The sequence below is a fragment of the Achroia grisella genome, unplaced genomic scaffold, assembly GCF_030625045.1.
Source record: "Achroia grisella isolate CSIRO2021 unplaced genomic scaffold, CSIRO_AGI_Agris_v1 utg48137, whole genome shotgun sequence".
Lineage (NCBI taxonomy): Eukaryota > Metazoa > Arthropoda > Insecta > Lepidoptera > Pyralidae > Achroia > Achroia grisella.
The window spans coordinates 27,643-52,887 of record NW_026712885.1 but is presented as its reverse complement, the minus strand read 5'-3'; the positions used below and the strand labels follow the sequence as shown (position 1 = coordinate 52,887).

Here is a 25,245-nt window from a genome sequence, read left to right as displayed (position 1 = left end):
AGTCGATGTCGCTATCTGTCCGTCCTTATGTATGCCTAAATCTTTATAACTACAAAACGGATTTTGAAGCGGTTTCTTTAACACATAGAGCGATACAAGAGGAAGGTTTATATATATAAAAACATATGTATACCCGTGTGAAGCCGGGGCGAGTAGCCAGTAAACTATATTAATAATTTTTATTAAATAAAGAATCCTGGACAATTAACTTACATTTCTCATAATAAAATCAGCTCTCTCTCTCTTTACAATATTATTATAGATCTTATCAAGTGATACGATAATAAAACTGCAATATTTCAAACATAAACATTCATTATTTATTTTATTAACCGGGTCTTAACACGAATAATTTTGTGGTAAATAAAGGTATTTAGCTCTCTCGACGTTTCGACTAGGTTGCACTAGCCGTGGTCACGAGCTGACTGGAGCAACAGTGATGTCAATGTAGATAGGTGGCAGCAGTTTCTTCATCTACTGTCACTAGATTGTTTAACGAATGTTCGCGACACACAGCACTCACGGTATCCGTACACTTATCGATTGTTGATGCTACTTAACTCTGCTTGAATTTATTTATGACTGAATCCCACGCAGATGATAATTTAATGTAGTTAATACACTTTATTAATTGGGCAAACTATCCAGCTAGGTAGATCCAATTTCGAGAAAGAAGTCAATCGTCGAATCCAACTCGGATGGGCAGCGTTCGGGAAGCTCCGATATATCTTTTCGTTCAAATTTCCGCAGTGTCTCAAGACGAAGGTTTACGACCAATGTGTGTTGCCAGTGATGACTTACGGAACAGAGACGTGGTCGCTAACTATGGGCTCCATCAACAAGCTCAGAGTCACTCAGAGGGCAATGGAGAGGGCTATGCTCGGAGTTACTCTGCGTGATCGAATCAGAAATGAGGAGATCCGCAGAAAAACCAGAGTGACCGACATAGCCCGAAGAATTGCGACTCTGAAGTGGCAATAGGCAGGGCACATAGCTCGTAGGACAGATGGCCGTTGGGGCAGTAAAGTCCTCGAGTGGCGACCACGGACCGGAAGACGCAGCGTGGGAAGGCCTCCAGCAAGGTGGACCGACGATCTGGCCAAGATCGCTGGAAGGCATTGGATGCGAGCAGCGCAGGACCGATCGTCGTGGAGATCTTTGGGGGAGGCTTATGTCCAGCAGTGGACGTCTTCCGGGCTGCGATGATGATGATGATACAAGCTACATACCACGTTTTATTTAAAATACTATATCTTGAGGACATATTAGGTATATTAAGGTTTCTTAAGGGACGGCAACGCGCACGTGACACCCTTGATGTTTCAGGCGTCAGCATCCATAGGCTAGGTTACCGTTTACCATCAGATGGGCCGTATGCTTGTTTGCCACCTACGTGGTATAAATAAAAAAAAAATTATAAATAAAGTTAAAATTGTACATACACTTATGCAAGTGAAATAGATATTAAAAATCAAATTCAAATTCAAAAATCATTTATTCATTTAAGACATTTTAGTCGCTTATGAACGTCAATTTTTTACATTATAAATTTATTTTTTCCCTACCGTCCAGTTCAGTACACAGATTCAATTTTGAAGAACTGGCAAGAAACTCAATTGAATTTCATATTATTATTTTTTTTTTAAAGCCAGTTTACTTACAATGTGTATTTATATAGTTGTCTATGTCTAACATTAAATGAAAATCCCGTGCATGAACATATATTGCCATGCACGCTCGTCATATCAACAAACGCATATAGAAATGGGTTTAAAGAAATTAATTACTAATACGTAAATTTACATTAATGATAGCTTCAGTTTCTTTCAAAGAACATAAGTGGTAGGCCTCCGAAAATACCCTGGGCTATTTCAGACTTCGGGTTTATGATAGGCTGATATATAGACTCCGGGGCTGGTTCCACTCTGAATTTGGAGAGGACTGCAGCCAATCCGGCCATTGCTTGCATGAGACCAAGACGACTTCCTGAAAATGTAAAATCTTTATTTGCACAACAATCATTAAATAGAAATAGAACTGCTCTGAGTTTCCTTGTCTGCCATGTTGTAGCAATATCCTTTTATAGACATCTCTGAGGCAATCGATTCATTATAATCATAACATTACACATGACTTCGTCTGGGTTTATTAAATAACTAGTTGTACTCGTGACTTCATCCGCGTGGAATTAAACTTTATTTTTCAAAAAAAAAATATTTTTTCTAAAATAAAAGTAGCCTTTATTACATCAGCTACCTGCCAAAAACAGTACCGTCAAAATCGGTCAGCCATTTCATTCAGCCATGAGATTAGCCGCAACGAACATACAGTTAGACAAAAATTGTAAAAAAATGTTATTTTGGTATATGTACCGTATATATATTCATATGCGGCCGTTTTAAAAGTTTTCTTTGTGGGTGCCTCAGTCTAACGAGCAACTGGCATCACCTGATAGCGTGAATTCATGGTAATGTTTAGGTATTATCAGAGAAGATTAAGGTTTCAGAGAAATTTTACTATGACAAATTCCAAATTCAAATTCAAATTCAAAAATCATTTATTAATGTAGGACATTTTAGCCGCTTATGAACGTCAAATTTTTACATTATAATTTTATTTTTTTCCCTACCGTCCAGTTCGGTATATAGATCCAATTGAGAAGAACTGGCAAGAAACTCAATTGAATTACTTTTTTTTTAAAGCCAGTTTATTTACAATGTATATTTATATAGGTGTCTATGTCTAACATTAAATGAAAATTCAGTGCATGAACAACTATTGCCATGCACACTCGTCATTCAAGTAATCGTTTAGTGAGTAATAGGCTTTGCTCAGTAAATATGTTTTAACAGATGTTTTGAATTTATTTAAGGGTAATTCCAACATATCCTTTGGTATCTTATTGTAAATTTTTATACCTATTCCCATAAAAGACCTATTAACTTTTTCTAAACGATACTTGGGGACAGCACGTTTGTCTTTAAATCTTGTATTAATATTATGAATATTGCTGTTTTTTGGAAATAAGTCAAGATTTTTATGAACATATAGGATATTTGAATATATAAATTGAGAAGCAACGGTGAGAATATTTGCCTCTTTGAATTTCTCTCTTAATGAGTCACGACTCTTCATACAGTAGATCGCTCGAACGGCACGTTTTTGTAATATGAATATATTTTTAATATCTGCCGCTTTTCCCCATAGTAATATTCGGTGGTCCAGCAGTTTAACCACCGCCTTACTTCCGATGATTACAGTTTGGATAAACATTCATCATCATCATCAGCTCACTGCAGTCCACTGGTGGACATGGGCCTCTCCCAAGGCACGCCACTGGGCACGATCTTCAGCCCTTCTCATCCAGTTACTACCCGCAATCTTACGTATGTCGTCGCTCCACCTAGCTGCGGGGCGTCCTACACTATGTTTGCCAATTCGCGGTCTCAACTCTAGAACGCCTACTCCAGCGAGCATCGGTTCTGTGATAGATGTGATCAACTCACTGCCACTTCAACTTACAGATACGAAGAGCTATGTCGGTGACCTTAGCTCTCTGTAGTTAGTTTTGGATTTTATCCCTCAGAGAAACTCCAAACATAGCTCTTTCTTTCTGGTGGACCAGTCAGGAATACAAATTCAAAGAAAACGTTTTTAAGTATTTTTATCAGTTTTTTAGTACCCATAAAATAAGTTCTACCTAGCTTGGGTGGATTTTGTGTATTGTACAGGGTTATTTATTTAATTACACATATATCCTAGCTAACCCATTTTGCTCTGTGTCTTTTAATCCAACGTGACATGAACACCTTTTAGCTCCTAAATATTTTTTCTTTTGGGATGTTTCCGTTACTAAATATTTACTTAGATATTTATATTATACTAGCTGTCCCGGCAAACGTTGTTTTGCCTTAAAATAAAAAAAAATTTAGGGGTGGACCCCTAACATTTAGGGGGATGAAAAATAGATGTTAGCCGATTCTCAGACCTACTCAATACGCTCACAAAAATTCATGAGAATCGGTCAAGCCGTTTCGGAGGAGTATGGGAACGAAAACTGTGACACGAGAATTTTATATATAATTTGTATTTATATTATATTTAATGTCGTTATTAGAATATTTAAAGTATATAATTAAATTCACTTACCAACGCAATTCCTTGGACCATTACCGAAAGGCAAATATACATCTTTAATATACTTCTCGTTGTCTGGACGAAACCTCTGTGGGCGAAACTCTTCAGGATTATCCCAGTACTTAGGATCTGTGTGTAAAGCTTGAATTGGTATCATAACGTTAATGTCTTTTTCTAGAACAAATCCCAATTCTTCAAAAACATAATTCTTAGAACACTGTCTGGAGACGTAGCCAAGAGGTGGAAATAACCGCATTGCTTCTTTAAACGCCATTTCCAAGTATGTCATTTCTTTTAGTGCATCATAACATAGTTTGTTATCATATTTATTTAAAACTCTGTCAATATCTTCGTGAACTTTCACTTGTTCTTCTGGATGATAAGACAAATAATGTAACGTCATACTGGAAGAAGATGATGACGTTTCAAATCCAGCTGCGAAGAAAACTATTAACTGTGCCATGAATATGTCATCGTCAAACTGTATTGATACTAATTCTGAGGTCCCGTCTGGTTTTGTTTTTTCAATGGACTCAATTTCTATGGCTCCTTGCTTTTTGATAGCAAGCATCATATCAACAAAATCATTTCTTCCGATTGGTTCATAATTTCTAGCCTTTTGAATGTCCAGTGCTAGAGTTTGTGCATCCGCTTCAATTCTATAAAAGAATTTCAGATCCTTACATAATTCTGGGAACATATCCTTTAAAACGGCGACAATAGCATCGACTATACCAGGCGCAAATATTTTACGTCCAAGTTTTCGGAAATCAGAATTTTCTTCATTCAGACTGTCAGAGTCTAATCCAAAACCACAGGCTCCAATGAAGTCAGTAGCATACCTCGCCATCAACTCTCTTGAATCCGTACTTTTCCCAGTGGAAATAACTTCTTCGATCCGCGACTGCAGTTTCAAAGCACGCTCCACGATCAAAGGGAACATGGCTTTTAATTTACCACTCGTGAACGTTGGGCTCATCCGGATTCTCAGCATCTTCCACAAGTCACCTTCAGCCGAAAACAAATTGCGCAGAACCGGTTCTATTACATACCTGTTCGGCACAAATCCACGGTAAAAAAAGTTACCAAAGTCAGTAACGAGCACACGTTTCACTAGTTCCGGGTCTCTGATTATCAGCTCCGGCCTTGTTCCTCTATAGAAACCAACTACCTTCTCGTTGGGATATTTGTTGTACAACTCCGTTGTGAGTTGCACTTTGCTTTTGCGTATGAAGAATCCTTCAATGTTGTTCCCAAAGAAGACAATTGGCTTGTCATGTTTGACGCCTCTCTTTTCCCAATATTTGAATGTCCTAGTATTATAATAGTATAAAGCTACAATAGTTATGAATATCACAAACAGAGTTATCATTGCAAATGTGTTTTCTATCGTCTTGTCAAAATATAACTGCGTACAATAAATTCTATCGGTTTTATATAACATATATTATGTACTTATCTATCAGCTGTATTGACTACATAATGTGTGTGATTTAGGATTCCGCAAATCGAAACTGATTAATCTGCATCGTAGCTGATTACCGCGGCGCCGCTCGTGTACAATGTTATTCTTCCGGCTAACTCTCATACAAAACAACTTGTGAGCAAGAGATTTTTGCGGAAAAACAGTTTATGTTATTTAAAATAAAAACTATAGGTTGTTATATGTATATATACAGCTGAATTAATCTATTTAAGTGTGTATTTAGTATAATGTAATGTGAAAATTCGAGTCTTAAATAAATCCCATTTTCTTATACAACTTAAAAATATATTTTATAAGACCAATCTTTGAGATTTTTTCTCTGTTACAAAAGTTAATCAATCATGTAACGAGAACTGTCAATATGATGTCAAAGATCTGAAAAATGAAATATCTAAATATCAGCCCCGAAGGATTTTTAATTGCTGAGAAAAATTCAGGTTTCTGAGGTCAATATTTGCGACGCGTCGTCTTAACGTTTATTTCTATTTCTGAAAGATTTTTTATAATACTTATCTATCAGCTTTATTGACTACATAATGATTCCACAAATCGAAACTGATTAATCTGCATCCTAGCTGATTACCGCGGCGCCACTGGTGAAGAATATTCTTTCTTTATTCTAATCGTCAACGTTTATTTCTATTTGTGGAAGTTTTGTTTGTATTTGTTATCTTCGTCTGCTTCTTCCTTATCCCATTTATTTGCAATCAGCGTAATGTTTTTTTTAGTATATGTTAGGTAAATACTTTCTCTGTATAGTTTCTACAAATATACAATTGGATATTAGTAATATGCACCTATTACTATTTAAATATTTGATTGATTTAGTAAATATATACTTTTATATATACGTTTATTTTCATCCTCGAGGACATAGCTGAAAACCAGTTTTGCTCCTTGAGTTTTTTTTTTTTATTTATTTATGATAATGGTATGGAGCACCCGCCTGCGCTAACGGTTTACGCTGGCGGGGCACCAGTGGAGGATGATAAGATGAGCATGAGGTCAGGTCAGTTAGCTCATCGTGACAAATTCACTAGAAATTTATTACGATGATTTCCAGGGGGAACCGCGTGGAGGTCAACCTGATATGGTGCATTGCTAGTAATGGGGTCATGAGTCCACATTACTAACAATCCCCTTCCCCCTTGTATGCTCCTTGAGTTATTCTCCACACTGAGCTATGTACCAGTTGTTGCGGCCTCCTTGACAGGACTGCTTGCTGGCCGGATATAAGACGTAACTAGGACAGAGGAAAGAATTGACAAGACAGACTCGACAAGGAAAAAGACGAACAATTACATAGATATTTAAATAATTATATTTTACCTTTAAAACAAACTCTCTTCTTTAATTACGACGACATTTCTCAACGGTCGGCCGACCAGCAGACCGTTCACCAGTTTTGTACTGCTGTAGCACACACTTGCAGGTTTACACTTATTAACTTGTTATATTATACTCGTCATATGATGCTATAATTAAGGCTACATGTGTGTACTAAGATACAAATAAAATCTATTATCTATATAGATAGATATTCTCGCACATTGATGTAGATAAATAGATAGATTATCTATCTTATATATAAAATTCTCGTGTCACAGTTTTCGTTCCCATACTCCTCTGAAACGGCTTGACCGATTCTCATGAAATTTTGTGAGCATATTGAGTAGGTCTGAGAATCGGCCAACATCTATTTTTCATCCCCTTAAATGTTAGGAGTAGTCCACCCCTAATTTTTTTTTTAAGACAAAACAACGTTTGCCGGTACAGCTAGTCTATCTATATGTGCGAGGATTTTTACACACAAAATAGGCTACATAAGTCACATGCGAGCACATCAACGGCAAAACCGGAGTTGAAGACAGTCGTCGTGGCGAAATCGGCCGGAGTTACATCATTATATATACGAACAGGTAAATATCAAGTATATAATACTAGCTGTACCCGCGACTTCGTCCGCGTAAATTAGTGACCTTGACCAAATAATGAAAAAAATATTTAATGACCTAACCAACTAAAAGCCAAATGAAAAAGTTTCATCGTTTTAGCTTCAAAAATGACGACACTTCCATATATTACTCTTTCAATCTCTTTATTTATATTTAATCAACAGCCTTAAAAATAAGTTTCAAGCTTCCAACTTGAAACATGACGAATTTACATAAAAAATATCCCCTAATTTATTTAACCCCCTTAAGGGTAAAATTTTTAAAAACTCTGTATATCATATTTATTTATATTTCATTAGCAGCCTCAAAAATAAGTTTTAAGCTTCTAGCTTCAAAAATGACGATTCTTCCATACAATCTTTCATCCCCCCTTTCAACCCCTTACAACCCTATTTTCGCATTAAAAAGTAACCTATGTCCTTTCTCAGGGTCTAGACTCTCTGTGTACCAAATTTCATTTAAATCGGTTCAGTAGTTTTGGTGTGAAAGCGAGACAGACAGCCAGACAGAGTTACTTTCGCATTTATAATATTAACGTGTGTAAAAAATTAGGTAAAAAAAAAACGTCTTCATCATAGTAGCTGCAATCTTTAATTTCAGTTCAATCTGTCGAAAATCTAAAATGACGACCTCGGTGGTATAGCGGTCCAGCACACCGCTTTACGTCCAATGGTCGCGGGTTCGATTCCTCGCACGGCACAAACATTTGTATTCACGAGTATGATTGTTTGTATCAATCTGAGTATTTTCTATGTATAATATATATATATGAAAAAATGTATCTATTTATTTGTATCAGTTATCTAGTACCCATAACACAAGCTTTAGCTAGCTTAACTTGGGTCTAGATGGCGCTGTGTGAATTGTCCTGAGATTATTATTATTATTATTTATTTATAACAAACTATATATACATATAAATAAAATTGGAGTGTCTGTTTGTAATATTTAAATAACCGTTTTTTACTACATGCATATGAATATAAATACAGTACATACACCAAAAAACCATTTGTTACAATTTTTGTCTGTCTGTCTGTTTGTTCCGGCTAATCTCTGAAATGGCTGGACCGATTTTCACGGGACTTGTTTTGATTATGATGTAATAAGGAGTAACTTAGGCTACTTTTAGAAAAATAAAGTTAAATTCCACGCGGACGAAGACGAAACTACTACTATATTATGTACTACTACTACTAGTACATAATATAGTAGTTTAGTACATAGTACATATAGTAGTTTCGTAAGTCGTATTAATAGCCTACAAGGTGCCTCATACACGTTTGTTTATTTACATTAACTCTCTTAAAACTCAACTTAATATTTTGTCGTATCTGATTATCATTATCATTACATTGTATATGTAGCGGATTTTTGATACTATGTTGTTGGTCGAGACGATATATATTACAGATGATAATAAACTGACAATATGTACATAGAAATATTGATCTTATATACTAAATAACAATAGGAAAATGTAAGGTGGGGTGACACAGTTTAGACACAGCAGTGCTTAGTACACAATATTGTCTTACTAGACATTATTAAATGCAATTATTATTTTTATTTATCTAGGTAACTGTGTCCCATAAGGCCTTCAATAGAAGTTGAAATAATCTTTATTCAAATAAACTCACTACAAGAACTTTTGAATAGTCATATTTTGATTCTACCATTCATTCGGAACGCAGATTCATCACAAGAAGAATGAGCAAGAATTTTGTGTTACTCTTTTTAATAAATATTTTTTTTAATTTATTAAATGCAATTATTATTTTAATGTATCTAGGTTACTGTGTCCCATAGATATTCCCCCTTGAAAAAAATATATATTACGCACAAAACAAAATTATAAAAGTAAACTGTAAAATTTACGACATTATGCACTTTAGTAACAATAAAAATTCATTATACCCAAATAACGACGTATATCTTCGACTGTCAGGGTACTCGTCGATTGGCTCGGCTCAACCGTCATACTCGTGAACGAGTGCTGCTTGTAGGGACTGGTCTGCTCTTATCACTACGACTGATTTAATCTTATTGTATATTTATATTTGACCCAAAAAGATAGTGCTGGTTGGTAGTTTGTATTCACACGTTTCGACTTGTAAATGTAAACCTACAAGGATTATTTAAAAGAGCAACACACAAGTTTCTTGCTCGTTCTTCTTGTGATAAGACAGCTTTCCGAACGAGTGGTAGATAAAAAATAAATTGTTATGACTGTTCAAAAGGGTTTGAAGTTTATTTGAATAAATGATTTTCTATTCTATTCTATTCTATTCTAAAGTCGTATATGTCAGGCGGGAGTTGCCTTCAGCCGCTCCATAAGTCCTCTAGTTTGGAGTGCCATCTGCACTTGTCTTCTATCGTCCGGTGAAGCTGTAAAGGCCAGCTGCAGTCAACAGCAATAGAGTAGTCCGAAAAATAAACAAAGTTTTAGTTTTGTAAAATGCAGGTGTTCTGCGAGTTATATTACAACTTCTTAAAGCCTGATAAATTTAAATAGCAAAAATGTTAATTATAAAAAAGTATCATATCTAGTTCAAGTAGGCGTTACTATAATTAGTGTTATGTACTTTTTTTTTTTCTCATGCCTGACCTTAGTCCCATTTATTTGGGGACGCCCTGACCCTGACACCAGGATGATGATTGACTATGGTTAATCTTCTCCAGCGGGAGAAAAGGAGATTGTTAGCAATGTGGACTGTTGACTCCATTACTAGTACCTATACTAGCTACTCGCCCCGGCATCGCCCGCATGTATTATACATATAAACCTTCCTCTTGAATCACTCTATCTATTAATTAAAACCGCTTCAAAATCCGTTGCGTAGTTTTAAAGATTTAAGCATACAGACGGACAGACAGCGACAGCGACTTTGTTTTATACTATGTAATGATGATATTGTGGCGGGAACTATATATAATGTGGACTCCAGTGCTAGCAACGTACCGTGTCAGGTTGACCTCCACACGGTTACCTCTGGAAACCAGGGGGAAGTTGATTGTTAATAATGACTGGACTGTTGACTCCATTGTTAGCGATGTACCATGTCAGGTTGACTTCCACGCGGTTTGTCCTGGAAACCATCGTGATAAATTCCTGGTGAATTTGTCACGATGGGCTAACTGACCTGATCTCATGTTCATCTTATCATCCTCCACTGGTGCCCCGCCAGCGTAAACCGTTAGCGCAGGCGGGTGCACCATTCAATTATCATCTATAAAAAAATGTTCTCCGGTACGGTCTGTCCTGGTTTATCTAGGGTATTAATTCGGCAGTTTCAATAGATAGAGTGATTCAAGAGGAATGTTTATACATATATATAATATATGCATGTATATATACTCTCCTGCGAAGCCGGGGCGGGTAGCTAGTAGCAATACAATATGTGAAAGAAAATATTTAGGGTGGGCCACCCTTATCAGTTAAGGGTATAAAGAATAGATAACAACCTACATACACTAGACATATCGAATACATAAAACTTCATAAAAATCGGTCAAGCCGTTTTGTAGGAGTATGGCAAACTAACACTGTTACACGAGAATTTTATCTATACATATAAATAAAACTGAAGTGTCTGATTGTAATATTGAAATAACCGTTTTTACTACATGCATATGAATATAAATAGGGTACATACAGCAAAATAACATTTTTTATAATTTTTGTCTGTCTTTCTGTCGGTCTGTTTGTTCCGGCTAATCTCAGAAATGGCTGGACCGACTTTGACGGGACTTTTTTTGGTAGGTAGCTGATGCAATAAGGAGTAACTTAGTTTACCATTATTTTAGAAAAGTTCTTTCATTTATAGAAAAATTAAATTAAATTCGGACGAAGTCTCGGGTACAGCTAGTATATTATATAATTACTTGACATAAACTAATGTGAACAGAAAATACATAATGTGTATTTTTTTGTTTCCATTATTTATATTTAAAAAAAAAGTCTAACTTAACTATATACTTATACTAGCTACCCGCCCTGGCATCGCCCGGATGCACATGTATTATACATATAAATCTTCCTCTTGAATCACTCTATTTAAAAAAATCGCTTCAAAATCCGTTGCGCAGTTTTCAAGCATACATAGGGACGGAGACAGCGACAGCGACTTTGTTTTATAGTATGTAATGATGATATTGTGGCGGGAACTATATATAATGTGGACTCCAGTGCTAGCAACGTACCGTGTCAGGTTGACCTCCACGCGGTAACCTCTGGAAACCAGGGGGAAGCGGATTGTTAATAATGACTGGACTGTTGACTCCATTGTTAGCGATATACCATGTCAGGTTGACTTCCACGCGGATCCCCCTGGAAATCATCGTGATAAATTCTTGGTGAATTTGTTTGATTGTTGTTACGATGGGCTACTTAACCTGACCATCATGGCCATCTTAACATCCTCCACTGGTGCCCCGCCAGTGTTGTTGTTTTTGCTACTTTACATGTAATTTATTCATATTTTATAACAGTTTAAACCTTCCCTGGATATCCACGAACATTTTAAGACTAAAATTAGCCAAATCGATTCAGCTATTCTCGAGTTTCTCGAGACTAACGAACAGCAATTCATTTTTATATATATACCTACTAGCTGTCCCGGCAAACGTTGTTTTGCATTAAAATAAAAAAAAAAAAAAATTTGTGGTGGACTACCCCTAACATTTAGGGGGATGAAAAATAGATGTTGGCCGATTCTCAGACCTACTCAATACGCTCACAAAATTTCATGAGAATCGGTCAAGCCGTTTCGGAGGAGTATGGGAACGAAAACTGTGACACGAGAATTTTATATATAAAATAATATATATATACCAAATTCAAATGACAAACAAGTTGACGGTAAGGGGTCACCCCTTACCGTCGTCGTCGTCTTTATATATGAACATACTGTTAAGTAACACGCAAGTTTCTTGCTCGTTCTTCTTGTGATGAGTCTGCATTCCTAATGAGTGATTGAATCAAAAAAATGTGACTATTCAAAAGTTATTGTACTAAGTTTATTTGAAGAAATATTATTTGTATTTCTGTTTCTGTCTCTGTTTCTGTTTCTATTTATTTTTCTATTTCATGTCCTTGCTACCACTAATGCGTTGTCATTCCTATGAGGTAAGATGCCATGTCTCAGTGCCAAGGATCATGGTCCTATCTTTCTTACTATTATTATAAACGCGAAAGATTGTGAGTATGTCAGTCGAGAAAGTTTGTCAGTAGGATAATAAAACTGCATATTTCAAGCTTATAGATACTTATTACTATTAACTTATTACTATTTATTACTACTTATTACTATTTATTATAGATACTTATAGATACTTATTATTTCAGTTTCTTTCATAGAACATAAGTGGTAAACCTCCGACTATACCCTGGGCTATTTCAGACCTTGGGTTTATCACAGGGTGATATACAGAGTCTGAGGCTGGTTCCACTCTGAACTTGGACAGGACTGCAGTCAGGCCGGTCATAGCTTGTATGAGACCAAGACGACTTCCTGCAAATGTAAAACATGTAGATCTTATATGAGTAGATAGATTCTGTATTCACCAATTACCAACACATAATTGAGGTACAGAAAACAATGATCTATACGTATATATAACTAAAATTGGAGTCTCTGTTTGTAATATTGAAATAACCGTTTTATACTACATGCATATGAATATAAATACGGTACATTCAACAAAATAACATTTTTTACGGCTAATCTCTAAAATGGCTAGACCGATTTTGACAGGACTTTTTTTAGCAGGTAGCTGATGTAATAAGGAGTAACGAAGTTAATTAGGAGAATTATTCTAAAACAAAAGTAGCCTAACTTTTATTTTAGAAACATTCTCCTAATGTACTTTTTGTTAAATTCCACGCGGACGAAGTCGCGGGTACAGCTAGTGTGCAAATAAAAGAAATGGAGGCAGCTTTACGTGCCGCAAAGGTGAATAGGTAACCAACTCAGCATAAATCTACAGATAAATCTGCAGCGCTTATATTCTTTACACTGATAAACAATAGATATAAATACATTCATAATAGATATAGAAAAAACCCAGACGGATGCAAACAAACATACTCATGAACACAAATGTTTACACAGTGCATGAAATCGAACCTGCGAACATCGGAAAGCGGTGTTAAGGTGAAAACATAGATGACGAAGGTTATCAACGAGTAAATGTAGATTATTGTTGTAATTTTAAAGGAAGAAACATTTATTAATACGTTGTTAGTAACGCCAGTGGCACTCAATGAGGAAGTAGCCATTATTATTGCTAAAAGTTGCATATAGATGGCGTGATTGGTATCGATGGAATTCTTCATAGTTTTGCAAACGTTTTAAAAAACAAAACTGTGTTTTCAAAAATGTTTAATCAATTTTTAAAAAGTTATATATACATGTTAAAATGAAATAATGCGTTTAGAAAAGTAATTTTCATATATTTACTCATTTTGTTATTTTCCAGTACTTAATTACACTTTAATCAGTGCTAATATGGGGCTCAATGTTTTCAAAATGCTTTCATAGATGGCATTGTCGTCATTTGTATCGGCCTAATTAAATGTCTTTTTTATATTTTCATATAATAAGCACTTAATATATTATTATTGTAAATTAAACATATAAAAAATTTTTAAGTAAATTAAAAATAGCCGAACAAGCAAGTAATACTATTTCCAATAATACTTATGTATGAAGTGTTGTCATATTAAAAATAAATACATGTATTATCGATTTTTTTGAATAATCGATAACAGGATTTTATTACAGCGCATTATTCGATGATGCTTTTAATGAGTCGTTGTGAACAGTAAATTTTCATTATTTTGTATTATAGCAGTGTTCCGTTTCAAAGAACGGAATATAGTAGTACATTATTAGTGTCGTTGGTTATTTACATTTGTACTGAAAAATCGATTACATAATAATTTAAAATATCGAGTACGAATCGTAGCTGTCTTCGAATACTGGCAACTGGTAAGATTAAAAAATTATTAAAAAAAGAGAGAAATCGACCCTAACTCTAATACCATAAAGTTGATTTTCCTTTCTCATTAATATCATAGCAGTTTGTTTTTAACTTGCGTATGACTCTGTGGTATGATGTTTAACGTGTATTGTTATTGTACGGTGCATACATTTCAAAAATTATATTTTAATGTAGGTACATACATTTCTTTCATACATTTCATACATGTCAAAAATTATCTTTTAATGTAGGTACACACATTTCTTTCATACATTTCATACATGTCAAAAATTATCTTTTAATGTAGGTACATACATTTCATACATTTCAAAAATGAACTTTTTATGTAGGTACATACATTTCTTTCATACATCTCATACATTTAAAAAATTATATTTTAATGTAGGTACATACATTTCATACATGTCAAAAATTATCTTCTAATGTAGGTACATACATACATTTCTTTCATACATTTCATACATTTAAAAAATGAACTTTTTATGTAGGTACATACATTTCTTTCATACATCTCACACATTTCAAAAATTATATTTTAATGTAGGTACTTACATTTCATACATGTCAAAAATTATCTTTTAATGTAGGTACATACATTTCTTTCATACATTTCAAAAAGTATCTTTTAATGTAGGTACATAACACCTCATGTCAGACCCCTTGTATTTGGAAGAAACTTAAAAATAATGCCAAAAATATTAGATGAATATATTTTTAATACGAATATTGTTTTATTTTTGTTCATCAACTTTATCCCTCACTAACAATACTAGTAGTAGTACATAACCTGGTTTATACCGCTAAAGATATTGAAAGATATACGAGTAATTCAGAATGTTATCAAGTTCAAAATAAGCACACATTACTTGCTTAGATAACAGAGTAATATTACTCATATATACAAATGTTTTTATTAATAATGAGTATTATTAATAAAAACATTTGTAACACCCATATGTATACTACGTATGTATAGTAAGTACTTACGCTGCGGCGCCGTGTAGGTAGACGAGTCGTCTACCTCATCTACTCATCTACGCGCGGTAACCGCGCCGACCGACCAATAGGAGCGCGCCTCTCGTGTTTCCAGAAAGTTCGCGACTAACGGACGATATAGTAGTAAGGCAATGAGTGTCCCAGTGACATCATTATAAAATTTTCTCGTTAAATTTTATTGTAATATACACAATTTCGCACTAAATAACGTGTTACCCCGTTACACATTTCTAATAATGAAAAACCTAGACCGACCCTGTTCACTTAATCTTACAAGATCTGACTTTAAAAATTACGATATCCTCATATAGCCTTTCATTTCCCCTTTCAATACTTTTTCGCATTAAAAAGTAGCCTTTCTCAGGGTCTACATTATCTGTCTATCAAATTTCAATTAAATCAGTTCAGTAGTTTTGGCGTGAAAGCGAGACAAACAGACAGACTGAGTTACTTTAGCATTTATAATATTTGTAAGAATATCGCTATTAAAAATAGGGGTTGGTGAAAGACGGGTGAAAATTTAGGCGTGTATGTATTTTCAATGTAACATTATAAATAAATAAAAAATTGTCCATAATACAAAAAAATATTTTTTCGGGGTAGGCCACCCCTATGACTTAGGGGTATAAAAAATAGATAACAACCCTACCTCAGACCTGGCAAGTATACATATCAAATTTCATCAAAATGTGGGAGAAATATGGCAACTAACACTGTGATACAAAATTTATATATAAGATATAGCGGAATTCTCATTAGGTAAAAGAGGGGTACATCGTAGAATACATGAGGTATATACCAGTAAATTAATTGTAGCTAAAATCAGTCTCATACATATAACGATTGAAATAAAAAATCGTATAGCCCGATTTTGATACGTACGAGTATAAACGTATCAAAATCAGGCTATACGTATAGCGCAGACGCGTTACAACATATCAAAAAAATAGGCATGGAATGTAAAATAAACCATAACATAATAGGTATATACATTGGCACATAAGCCATATCTGCAGAGTGTTGGCTAACGATATTATACCTACACATTTACATTGAATCTTGAATCGTCCCTAATGAGGTACACGATACAGTTACCTACATATCTATTATATACATATCTTTGCAAAACAGATGTCATGTAGACTGAATTGACTGCCATCTATTTTCATGCTTTGTTACTAAGCACCCACTAGTAATCCGAACTGCTTCAGATCTAGCGACATCTAGCGGCTACGGTGGCGAAATAAAATAGCCCGAAGAATAGCCCGAGTTAGGAAGGAACCATTTTCTTGTATGGGATGGGGTATCTGTATGTAATATTATGTTATCTGTGGTAACACCATGCCAGACTATGGCACATCTATTGACCTGTCCTTTGTGCCTAACATCTGAATGGTAGTTGCAGGCCCCCTCCCGATTTTACCAATAGCCTTCTCACAATTTCGTATCTGGATTCGCCAGAGATCCACCGAGATACAATACCAAAGATGGAATCTAACCACTGATTGCAAACAATCAAAAATGGCAATTCCAAAAACAAACCATCGACTAACAAAACTCCTACTGAATCTAGATAGACATAACCTTACAATAATGATAGGCCATAACAACGGGCCATTGTCCCTTAAACAAACACTTGTACACAATAGATGCTACAGACAGTCCCCTTTGTCTGGGCTGCTTTGAAGCTGAAGAAATGGTGGTTCAAGTAATCCTGGAGTGCTTGCAGTGGCCACACAATGAAAATAAATCATCGGAACGGTGAGGTCACTCCGTGAAGTCTGTGAAGATATCAGGAGACTGCGCGTTTGGGAAGAGATTGGCTGGCTACTTTAGTAGTCTGGCTCTACACGCACAACGGTCCAAATGAAAGGCTAATTCCGGAGACTGGACTCCAATTTACATTTACATTTTAAGAAGTGCGACAGAATGCGCAAAAGTCGTCGCAACGTTCTGGGGAAAATATATTTAGTAGCCGTTGAAACGAAAGAAGTTGAACGGGAGGAAACGGGTTGTTATAAATATGAACTTTTTACTCAATCGCTAGCAATGTAAGCCAAGTTGATATCCACGTGGTCCCTCTCCCTGGAAACCATCGTGATTTCTGGTGATTTTTTCAAGATATGCTAATAGACCTGACCATAAGGATGATAGGATGACTATAAAGTCATCCTATCATCCTCCACTGGTGCTCTGATAGCGTATACCGTTAGCGTAGACGGGTGTACCAATCCATTATCATCGGATAAAAAAAGGTTGTTGGATATTATTACGATTATACTATTGAATACGAGCTGAGTTTCTTATCAGTTCTTCTCATCTCAAAATCATTCCGAACTGTCGATAGATTTGATATATCACAAGAGTCTGTAATAGACTTTACACGAATAAAGATATTTTCAATTTGAATTTGAAATACAGTAATAGTAATGGCAATAAGTCCCATTGTATAATCAAAGTATGGAAACATGATGTAATGGTTCTTAGGAATGGCAATACTAGAGGTATATCAGCATTATAGATTATTATATCTGGCATATATTGTTATATAAAAAAGAGTAATTTATCTAAAACTGCACTGCTAATGTCGAATAAAATAATAGGTAATATAAAAGTCATAGGTACTATAAATTTTAGAATTATGCTTTCATTATGTTTGCACATCATGAACATGTTTTAGTTACTATGAGAAACTAACTATTTAACTATATTGTTATAGGTGAATATTTCATCTTTGTATAAATTTTATGCGATAGTATAAGCGACTTCTTCAACATAATCAAGCAACAAATATAATTTCTTTCACATACCGACACAATTCCTTGGACCAATACCGAAAGGCAAATATACATCTTTAATGTACTTCTCGTTGTCTGGATGAAACCTCTGTGGCCGAAACTCTTCAGGATTGTCCCAGTATTTAGGATCATTGTGTAAACCCTCAATTGGAATCATAACGTTAATGTCTTTTTCTAAAATCAAACCCAATTCTTCAAAAACATAATTCTTAGAACACTGTCTGGAGACGTAGCCAAGAGGTGGAAATAACCGCATTGCTTCTTTAAACGCCATTTCCAAGTATGTCATTTCTTTTAATGCATCATAACATAGTTTGTTATCGTATTTATTTAAAACTCTGTCAATATCTTCGTGAACTTTTGTTTGTTCTTCTGGATGATAAGCCAAATAATGTAACGTCATACTGGAAGAAGCTGATGATGTTTCAAATCCAGCTGCGAAGAAAACTATTAACTGTGCCATAAAAATATCATCGTCAAACTGTATTGACACTACTTCGGAGGTTCCGTCCGGTTTAGTTTTTTCAATAGACTCAATTTCTATGGCACCTTGCTTTTTTATAGCAAGCATCATATCAACGAAATCATTTCGGCCAATTGGTTCATAATTTCTAGCCTTTTGAATATCAAGTGCTAAAGTTTGTGCTTCTGCTTCAAGTCTAGAAAAGAACTTGAGATCTTTACATAATTCTGGGAACATATCCTTCAAGACTGCGACAATAGCATTAACTGGACCAGGTGTATATATTTTGCGTCCAAGTTTTCGGAAATCAGAATTTTCCTCGTTGAGACTATCCGAATCTAATCCAAAACCACAGGCACCAATGAAATCAGTGGCGTACCTCGCCATCAACTCTCTTGAATCCGTACTTTTCCCAGTGGAAATAACTTCTTCGATCCGCGACTGCAGTTTCAAAGCACGCTCCACAATCAACGGAAACATGCCTTTTAATTTACTGCTGCTGAATGCTGGGCTCATACGTACCCTCAACATCTTCCACAAGTCACCTTCAGCCGAAAACAAATTGCGTAGAATCGGTTCGATTACGTTCCTATTTGGCACAAATCCACGGTAAAAAAAGTAACCAAAGTCAGTAACAAGCACACGTTTCACCAGCTCCGGATCCCTGATTATCAACTCCGGTCTTGTTCCTCTATAGAAACCAACTACCTTTTCGTTGGGATATTTTTTGTACAACTCCGTTGTGAGTTGCACTTTGCTTTTGCGTAGAAGGATTCCATCAATGTTATTTCCGAAGAAGACAATTGGCTTGTCATGTTTGACGCCTCTCTTCTTCCAATATTTGAAGGTTCTAGTATTGTAGTAGTATAAAGCTATAATAGTTACAAATATTACAAACAGCGTTATCATTGTCTTGAGTGTCGTCTTGCCAAAATTTTACTGCGCGCAAAACATACTATCAGTCTAAAATAAATGCAGTATGTTCTACTTATCAGTATACAATGTGTGTGGTTTAGGATTCCGTAAATGCAATAAGTAAATACAAAATGATTTTTATTTATTCATAAAAATATCACCCTGTAAAAATATCACCCTGGCTGTAATGATTTGATTGAAAATTTTCTATGCTTAATTCTATAGGTTTAGTTGGTCTGAAAACTTAATTAGATCTGGCAAGTGGCACATTTCTGTGTTTAAATGTGGTAAGAATATTGCCAAGTAGTATAACTGCTAATTTAAGACTCTATGTTATGCTATACATTGTTTCTTTAAAATCAACAGCACAGAAATTAAACTTGGCTAATATTTATACGTAATGTATAATAATTAATATTAAATAAAATTTTGCACCAAGCATCCCCATCTTTAATATATAAAAATGTACAGGATTACTCACCGGCGCCAACGGTGTACGGTTAGTTAACATTGTGATGAGTTCACCAGAAATTGACCACGATGATTTCCAGAGGCACTACGTGGAGGTCAACCTGAGACTGTACTGTTGCTGTTTCAGAGTGACCACTTGTATTTTATGCATATTTCAGTAGGAGGTTGTTAGTTGGTCCGAAAACTTAGATCTAGTAAATGGCATTACTGAGCAGAACAACGTCTCCCAAGTCTTCTTTAATATACCTCGCTCTTCTATAAACTCGCTTCAGGATGTTTTGAACTCCAAAACTATTTAAATTTAATCAAAAGAAACTTTGTATGAAACTTTGTCAATTTTAACCCGATCGGGCTGAGACTTTGCATGCATAAAGCTACTATGACGTAGGCATCCTCTAAGAAAGGCTTTTGATAAATTTCACCCTTAAGGGGATAAATTAACGCGAGCGAAGCCGCGGGCAAAAGCTAGTATAAAATAAATTCGCTGTCGCTGTCTGTCCGTCCCTATGTATGCTTATATCTTTAAAACTACGCAACGGATTTTGAAGCGGTTTTTTTTAGTAGATAGAGTGATTCCAGAGGAAGGTTTATATGTACGAGTATAACACATGAAGACCCGTGCGAAGCCGGGGCGAGTAGCTAGTATAAGAATAGTAATGATATTAAAAAAAAATAAGATAACAACTGCAAATCATATTTGCGATAAAAAAAGACGTAATTCGAAAAAGCAGTGCCGAAAATAACCAAAAGTGACTAAGAAATAGAAAATAGAAATAATCTTTAAGATAAGATACGTGTTTATTGTTGATAACTGTGTAGACATCTATACATATAAATAAAATTGTTTTATGTCTGTTTGTAATATTGAAATAACAATTTTTTACTACATGCATATGAATATAAACACGTCACATACACCAAAATAACATTTTTTACAATTTTTGTCTGTCTGTTTGTTCCGGCTAATCTCTGAAATGGCTGGACCGATTTTGACGAGACTTTTTTTGGCAGGTAGCTGATGTAATAAGGAGTAACTTAGGCTACTTTTTGAAAATTATTTTGTTTTATTAAAATAATAATAATAATAATAATAATAATAATAATAATAATAATCTCAGGACAATTCACACGGCGCCATCTAGACCCATGTTAAGCTAGCTAAAGCTTGTGTTATGGGTACTAGATAACTGATACAAATACATAGATATTTTTTTTTTGTAAATACATACATATTATACATAGAAAACAGCCAGACCGATACAAACAATCATACTCATGAATACAAATGTTTGTGCCGTGCGAGGAATCGAACCCGCGACCATCGGACGTAAAGCGGTGTGCTAGACCACTAGACCACCGAGGTCGTCAAACTAAATAAACTTAAACTAAAAAATAAACTTAAATTCCACGCAGACGAAGTCGCTGGTTATTAATATAAAATATCACTTTTTGTGATTGTATATATATTCATATATGTGTATGTATATGTAAGTTTATTATATTATTTTGTATTGTATTATGTTATATGTATATTTATAACTTTTCTTCCAATATTGTTTAGAATAGAATAGAATAGAATAATATTTATGACTATCACACATCACAACACAACACAACAATGACGACGCTCACAGCAGCATATAAATTATTATAACATATAAATAGAAATAATAAATACGATACAAAACATTAAGAGAAAAAAAAATAAAAAAAAGGAAACAAGAAAATCAAACAAAAGGAACTAATATATTTGGGCTTCTTATTAGTGTAGATATAAAATAAAAGTTCGACTTACGGTTGATATATATATTGTCCCAACACGTAAACACAGTTACACTTAGATAGGAAGAAAGTATATACAGTAGAAGGAGAAGAAAGTCACAAGCACAGTAAAGAAATAAGCACAGAATGAATATAAGCACTAATGAATAAGGTGATATATGTAAATGAGAATAAGCAGAGCAATATCAATTACAGTACGGCCGATTTATCAAGCGAGTAGCGAGCGTTCCGCGTCATAGATAGTTCTCGACTGGTTTGGTAAGATCGAATTGAATGTGCGCTCGCGCTGTTGGCCGGTTCCTCGGCGCGCTGACTACCTACATAGCGAACAAAAGAGTTGTGACGTCAACCTCTTATTGAGCGTTTCCACTGCACGCTGCAATTGTACCAGACGAACCGGTACGGTTTATTATTGATAAAGTATAAATAAATATTACGTATATATTTATGTATAAGTATATGTATATTGTATATAATTAAGGTTATTATTATTAAATAATTGTATGTAATAAATATTTGTAAATAACTATAAATAAATTTATGAAGCTGTGTATTTATGTGTGGGAATCGCCTACATATATATATAAACACATATACCAAGAACAATGATAAAAATGAAAAAAAAAAAAACAAAATGCGTATCCACCACTGCGGAGCATCATCACCGCGTCATTGTACTGATGTGTGTGTAAGGGGCCCATCTCATCCACCTCTACCAGACGCAAATCTAATCACTTCTCTCCATCCTAAGGTTGCCTGGAAGAGATCGCTTTTTAGCGATAAGGCCGCCCATTGTTACCTCTTTGTCTTGTTTATTGTATTTTTTTTTATCATTTTATACATAATTGTATATGTAATTGTATTTTCTGTGAGAGGAACAATAAAGAGTTTCATTCATTCATTCATTCAAAAGTTTAGTAATTTTTTTTTAAGTGTAAAAAGAAAGAAAAAGAAAGAAAATTGTTTATTTGGTACACTGAAAATAATTTTTAAAATTTAATTTACATTTTATATTAATAATTAGAGTACCAACTAGGTCTCCGCTCAGCATATGTCGTGACGGGGTGCCACCACGCTGGTTTTCAGCGGACATCTTCATATACAATAAACATAATAAAATAATAATAATAATACACATACATACATAAATCCAGGCGGACAATACAAAGCAAACATTTACGACATACTACCATATATAAATAAATATCAAACATAAACTACACACTGAAAACATAAAATAAACATAAATTCTGGTGACACTAGTATTACCGCTTTTGGAGTGCAGACACATCACGTGTGGACAAACCTTCGCAAATACTGCACCCCACCAAAAGGATAACGGGGTGGTATGGTGTGATATGGGATTAGTACCCAGTAAAACTTTTTTGTGGGTAGCTGCATCTCAATACACTCAAGTAAAAAGTGCTCCCAGTTTATATTTATAAATAATTAATATATCTACATATTTTTGAATTTTTATATGCCAAACTTCAAGAGATAGTATATTTCTGCTTGTACCAGTAACATTTACTCCTTTCAAGATCTCACTATGGATGCACTACAAGGTACATTTTTCACTATGATGGAACAACTAAATGCAAAGATGGCCTCCTTTCAAAGCAATTTGCAAAAAGTTAGCACCACACCAAGCACTGTGTCTTCTATAACTGCAGACTTTGGAGTATTCCAAACATTTGTAGCAAACACTTTCTGCAACCTTCAGCAGCAACTAGAATTGCTAGCAAACCAGATGGACCAATTCGAGATGCGAAGTCGCAGAAAGATTTTGTTATTCCATGGTGTCCAGGAATCCGGTGGCAGTAATACTTCCCAAGACATAGTTAAAGTTTTAGCAGACAAATTGAAGATCCCAGGTTTTTCCCAAGCTAACATCAGCAGGTGTCACCGAATGGGCAGAACATCTGGAGACAAACCTCGTCCTATCTTGGTAAAATTTCCTGATCTCGCTTTACGGAATAAAGTATGGTTTGCCAAGACTGGGTTGAAGGACACTGGAATCACAGTCTCCGAGTTTTTGACTAAGGGGAGGCACGAGGCTTTTATATGCGCTCGACGCCACTTTGGAGTTAAGCAGTGTTGGACGCGCGACGGATTTGTGGTTATCGCCGGAAATGGCGACACAAGACATCGAGTCACCACCATAACTGAGGTCAACAAACTTATAGACTCTCTTTCTGCCGCTGCTGCGATTGCATCGAAAGCTTTGAGTTCGGTTTCATCGGAAGCTAGAGGGTCGGCTGCACCGAAGGCCTCTGCCGCGGTAGCAGCCCGCAGCAAGCGAGTCGTTAGAAAATGAACGTGAGTGTGTGTTTGTGATGTTTCTTCGTGTACTGCAATAATTTAAGTAATGTGATTCTTATGAAAACTCATCACGTTTCAAAGTTGTTTCCGTGTAGTGTTAATATAAATAATCATATATTGATACTGTCCGCAACTTCCTCTTGTTCACTTTTATTAAACGTAGGTAGATTATTAATTTAATATTGAACTGCTAACTAATTACTAAATTCAAATAATTGTTTATTTTTAGTGGGTAACTCACTTCACAATTTGAGTTTTATTTTTATAAAATTTTGTTTTGATCTGTCATATTATACTAAGTCTACACTCATGTTGACTTTTCTGACAGTTTGATTTGACAACTAAGTACTGACAGCGTCATTTCATACTAATGTATCTAAGAATGAGATACTGCCTTAGAGAAGGAACTTCAAAACAGTATGTTTATCTCGCTTACACGGATCTATGTAATTTTATACTGCCATCAATCATAGACGAAGAGTCTATGATTAAAATTTGTAATTTATTTCATTATTTTTTCTTTTTCTTTCCGTCTTAAATACTATTTTGCAAAACCATTTTTTTTTTAATATATTGTAAGATTACTACATATTATTGTGTCAATTCTTTTTTTATTGTTCTTAGTTAAACTTATTTGTAAAATGGTATGTAATAAGAAATGTGTTCATATCGTACTTTCAACTGGCGGGTAGAGGTACTGTCTTTATTATTATTTTTTTTTTTTATTATAGTTAGGTATATCTTATTTTATATTATTGGTATATTATTGATCTGTATATATTCGTACAAGTAATATTGTCAATTATGCAAGATGATAGTTTTCACTCCGCTTCTTCTGGCGCTGGTGACACTAGTTTTTATAGTTTGCCTACTCCCATAGACGAAATTCTTCAAGCTGAGTTCGCTACTGTAAGT

At 34.9% G+C, this 25,245-nt stretch overlaps 3 protein-coding genes across 4 annotated transcripts; 1 reads left to right on the top strand and 2 right to left on the bottom strand.

Moving 5' to 3' along the window:
• Positions 1–1,816: 1,816 nt before the first annotated feature.
• LOC131845720 (cytochrome P450 6B6-like) lies at positions 1,817–5,509 on the bottom strand. The gene is made up of 2 exons (XM_059194811.1): positions 4,150–5,509; positions 1,817–1,986 (listed from the first exon to the last, which is right to left on the bottom strand). The coding sequence occupies exons 1-2, from the start codon at positions 5,507–5,509 to the stop codon at positions 1,817–1,819; spliced, it is 1,530 nt and encodes a 509-aa protein (XP_059050794.1).
• A 7,409-nt stretch (positions 5,510–12,918) lies between these two features.
• Positions 12,919–24,626, bottom strand: LOC131845722 (cytochrome P450 6B6-like). Of its 2 annotated transcripts, XR_009357649.1 has the most exons (3): positions 24,572–24,626; positions 20,237–20,517; positions 13,000–13,091 (listed from the first exon to the last, which is right to left on the bottom strand). XR_009357649.1 is itself a non-coding variant. In XM_059194814.1 (2 exons), exons 1-2 carry the CDS (start codon positions 19,747–19,749, stop codon positions 12,922–12,924), a joined length of 1,530 nt encoding a protein of 509 aa, XP_059050797.1. In that variant the 5' UTR covers positions 19,750–20,225; the 3' UTR covers positions 12,919–12,921. The 2 variants fall into 2 exon arrangements, 1 of the variants encoding a protein (XP_059050797.1); XM_059194814.1 differs by lacking the exons at positions 20,237–20,517; positions 24,572–24,626 and adding an exon at positions 18,390–20,225 and having other exon boundaries at positions 12,919–13,091.
• Positions 23,068–24,617, top strand: LOC131845721 (uncharacterized). The gene has a single exon (XM_059194813.1). The coding sequence runs from the start codon at positions 23,558–23,560 to the stop codon at positions 24,323–24,325; it is 768 nt and encodes a 255-aa protein (XP_059050796.1). The 5' UTR covers positions 23,068–23,557; the 3' UTR covers positions 24,326–24,617.
• Positions 24,627–25,245: the final 619 nt, after the last annotated feature.

Excerpts from the sequence above, each read along its gene's own strand:
- LOC131845720 (XM_059194811.1), bottom strand. The coding sequence starts at position 5,509 with ATGATAACTCTGTTTGTGATATTCATAACTATTGTAGCTTTATACTAT. Across the intron at positions 1,987-4,149 it reads TGGTCCAAGGAATTGCGTTG|GAAGTCGTCTTGGTCTCATG; the intron begins GTAAGTGAATTT and ends TTACATTTTCAG.
- LOC131845722 (XM_059194814.1), bottom strand. The coding sequence starts at position 19,749 with ATGATAACGCTGTTTGTAATATTTGTAACTATTATAGCTTTATACTAC. Across the intron at positions 13,092-18,389 it reads TGGTCCAAGGAATTGTGTCG|GAAGTCGTCTTGGTCTCATA; the intron begins GTATGTGAAAGA and ends TTACATTTGCAG.
- LOC131845721 (XM_059194813.1), top strand. The coding sequence starts at position 23,558 with ATGGATGCACTACAAGGTACATTTTTCACTATGATGGAACAACTAAAT.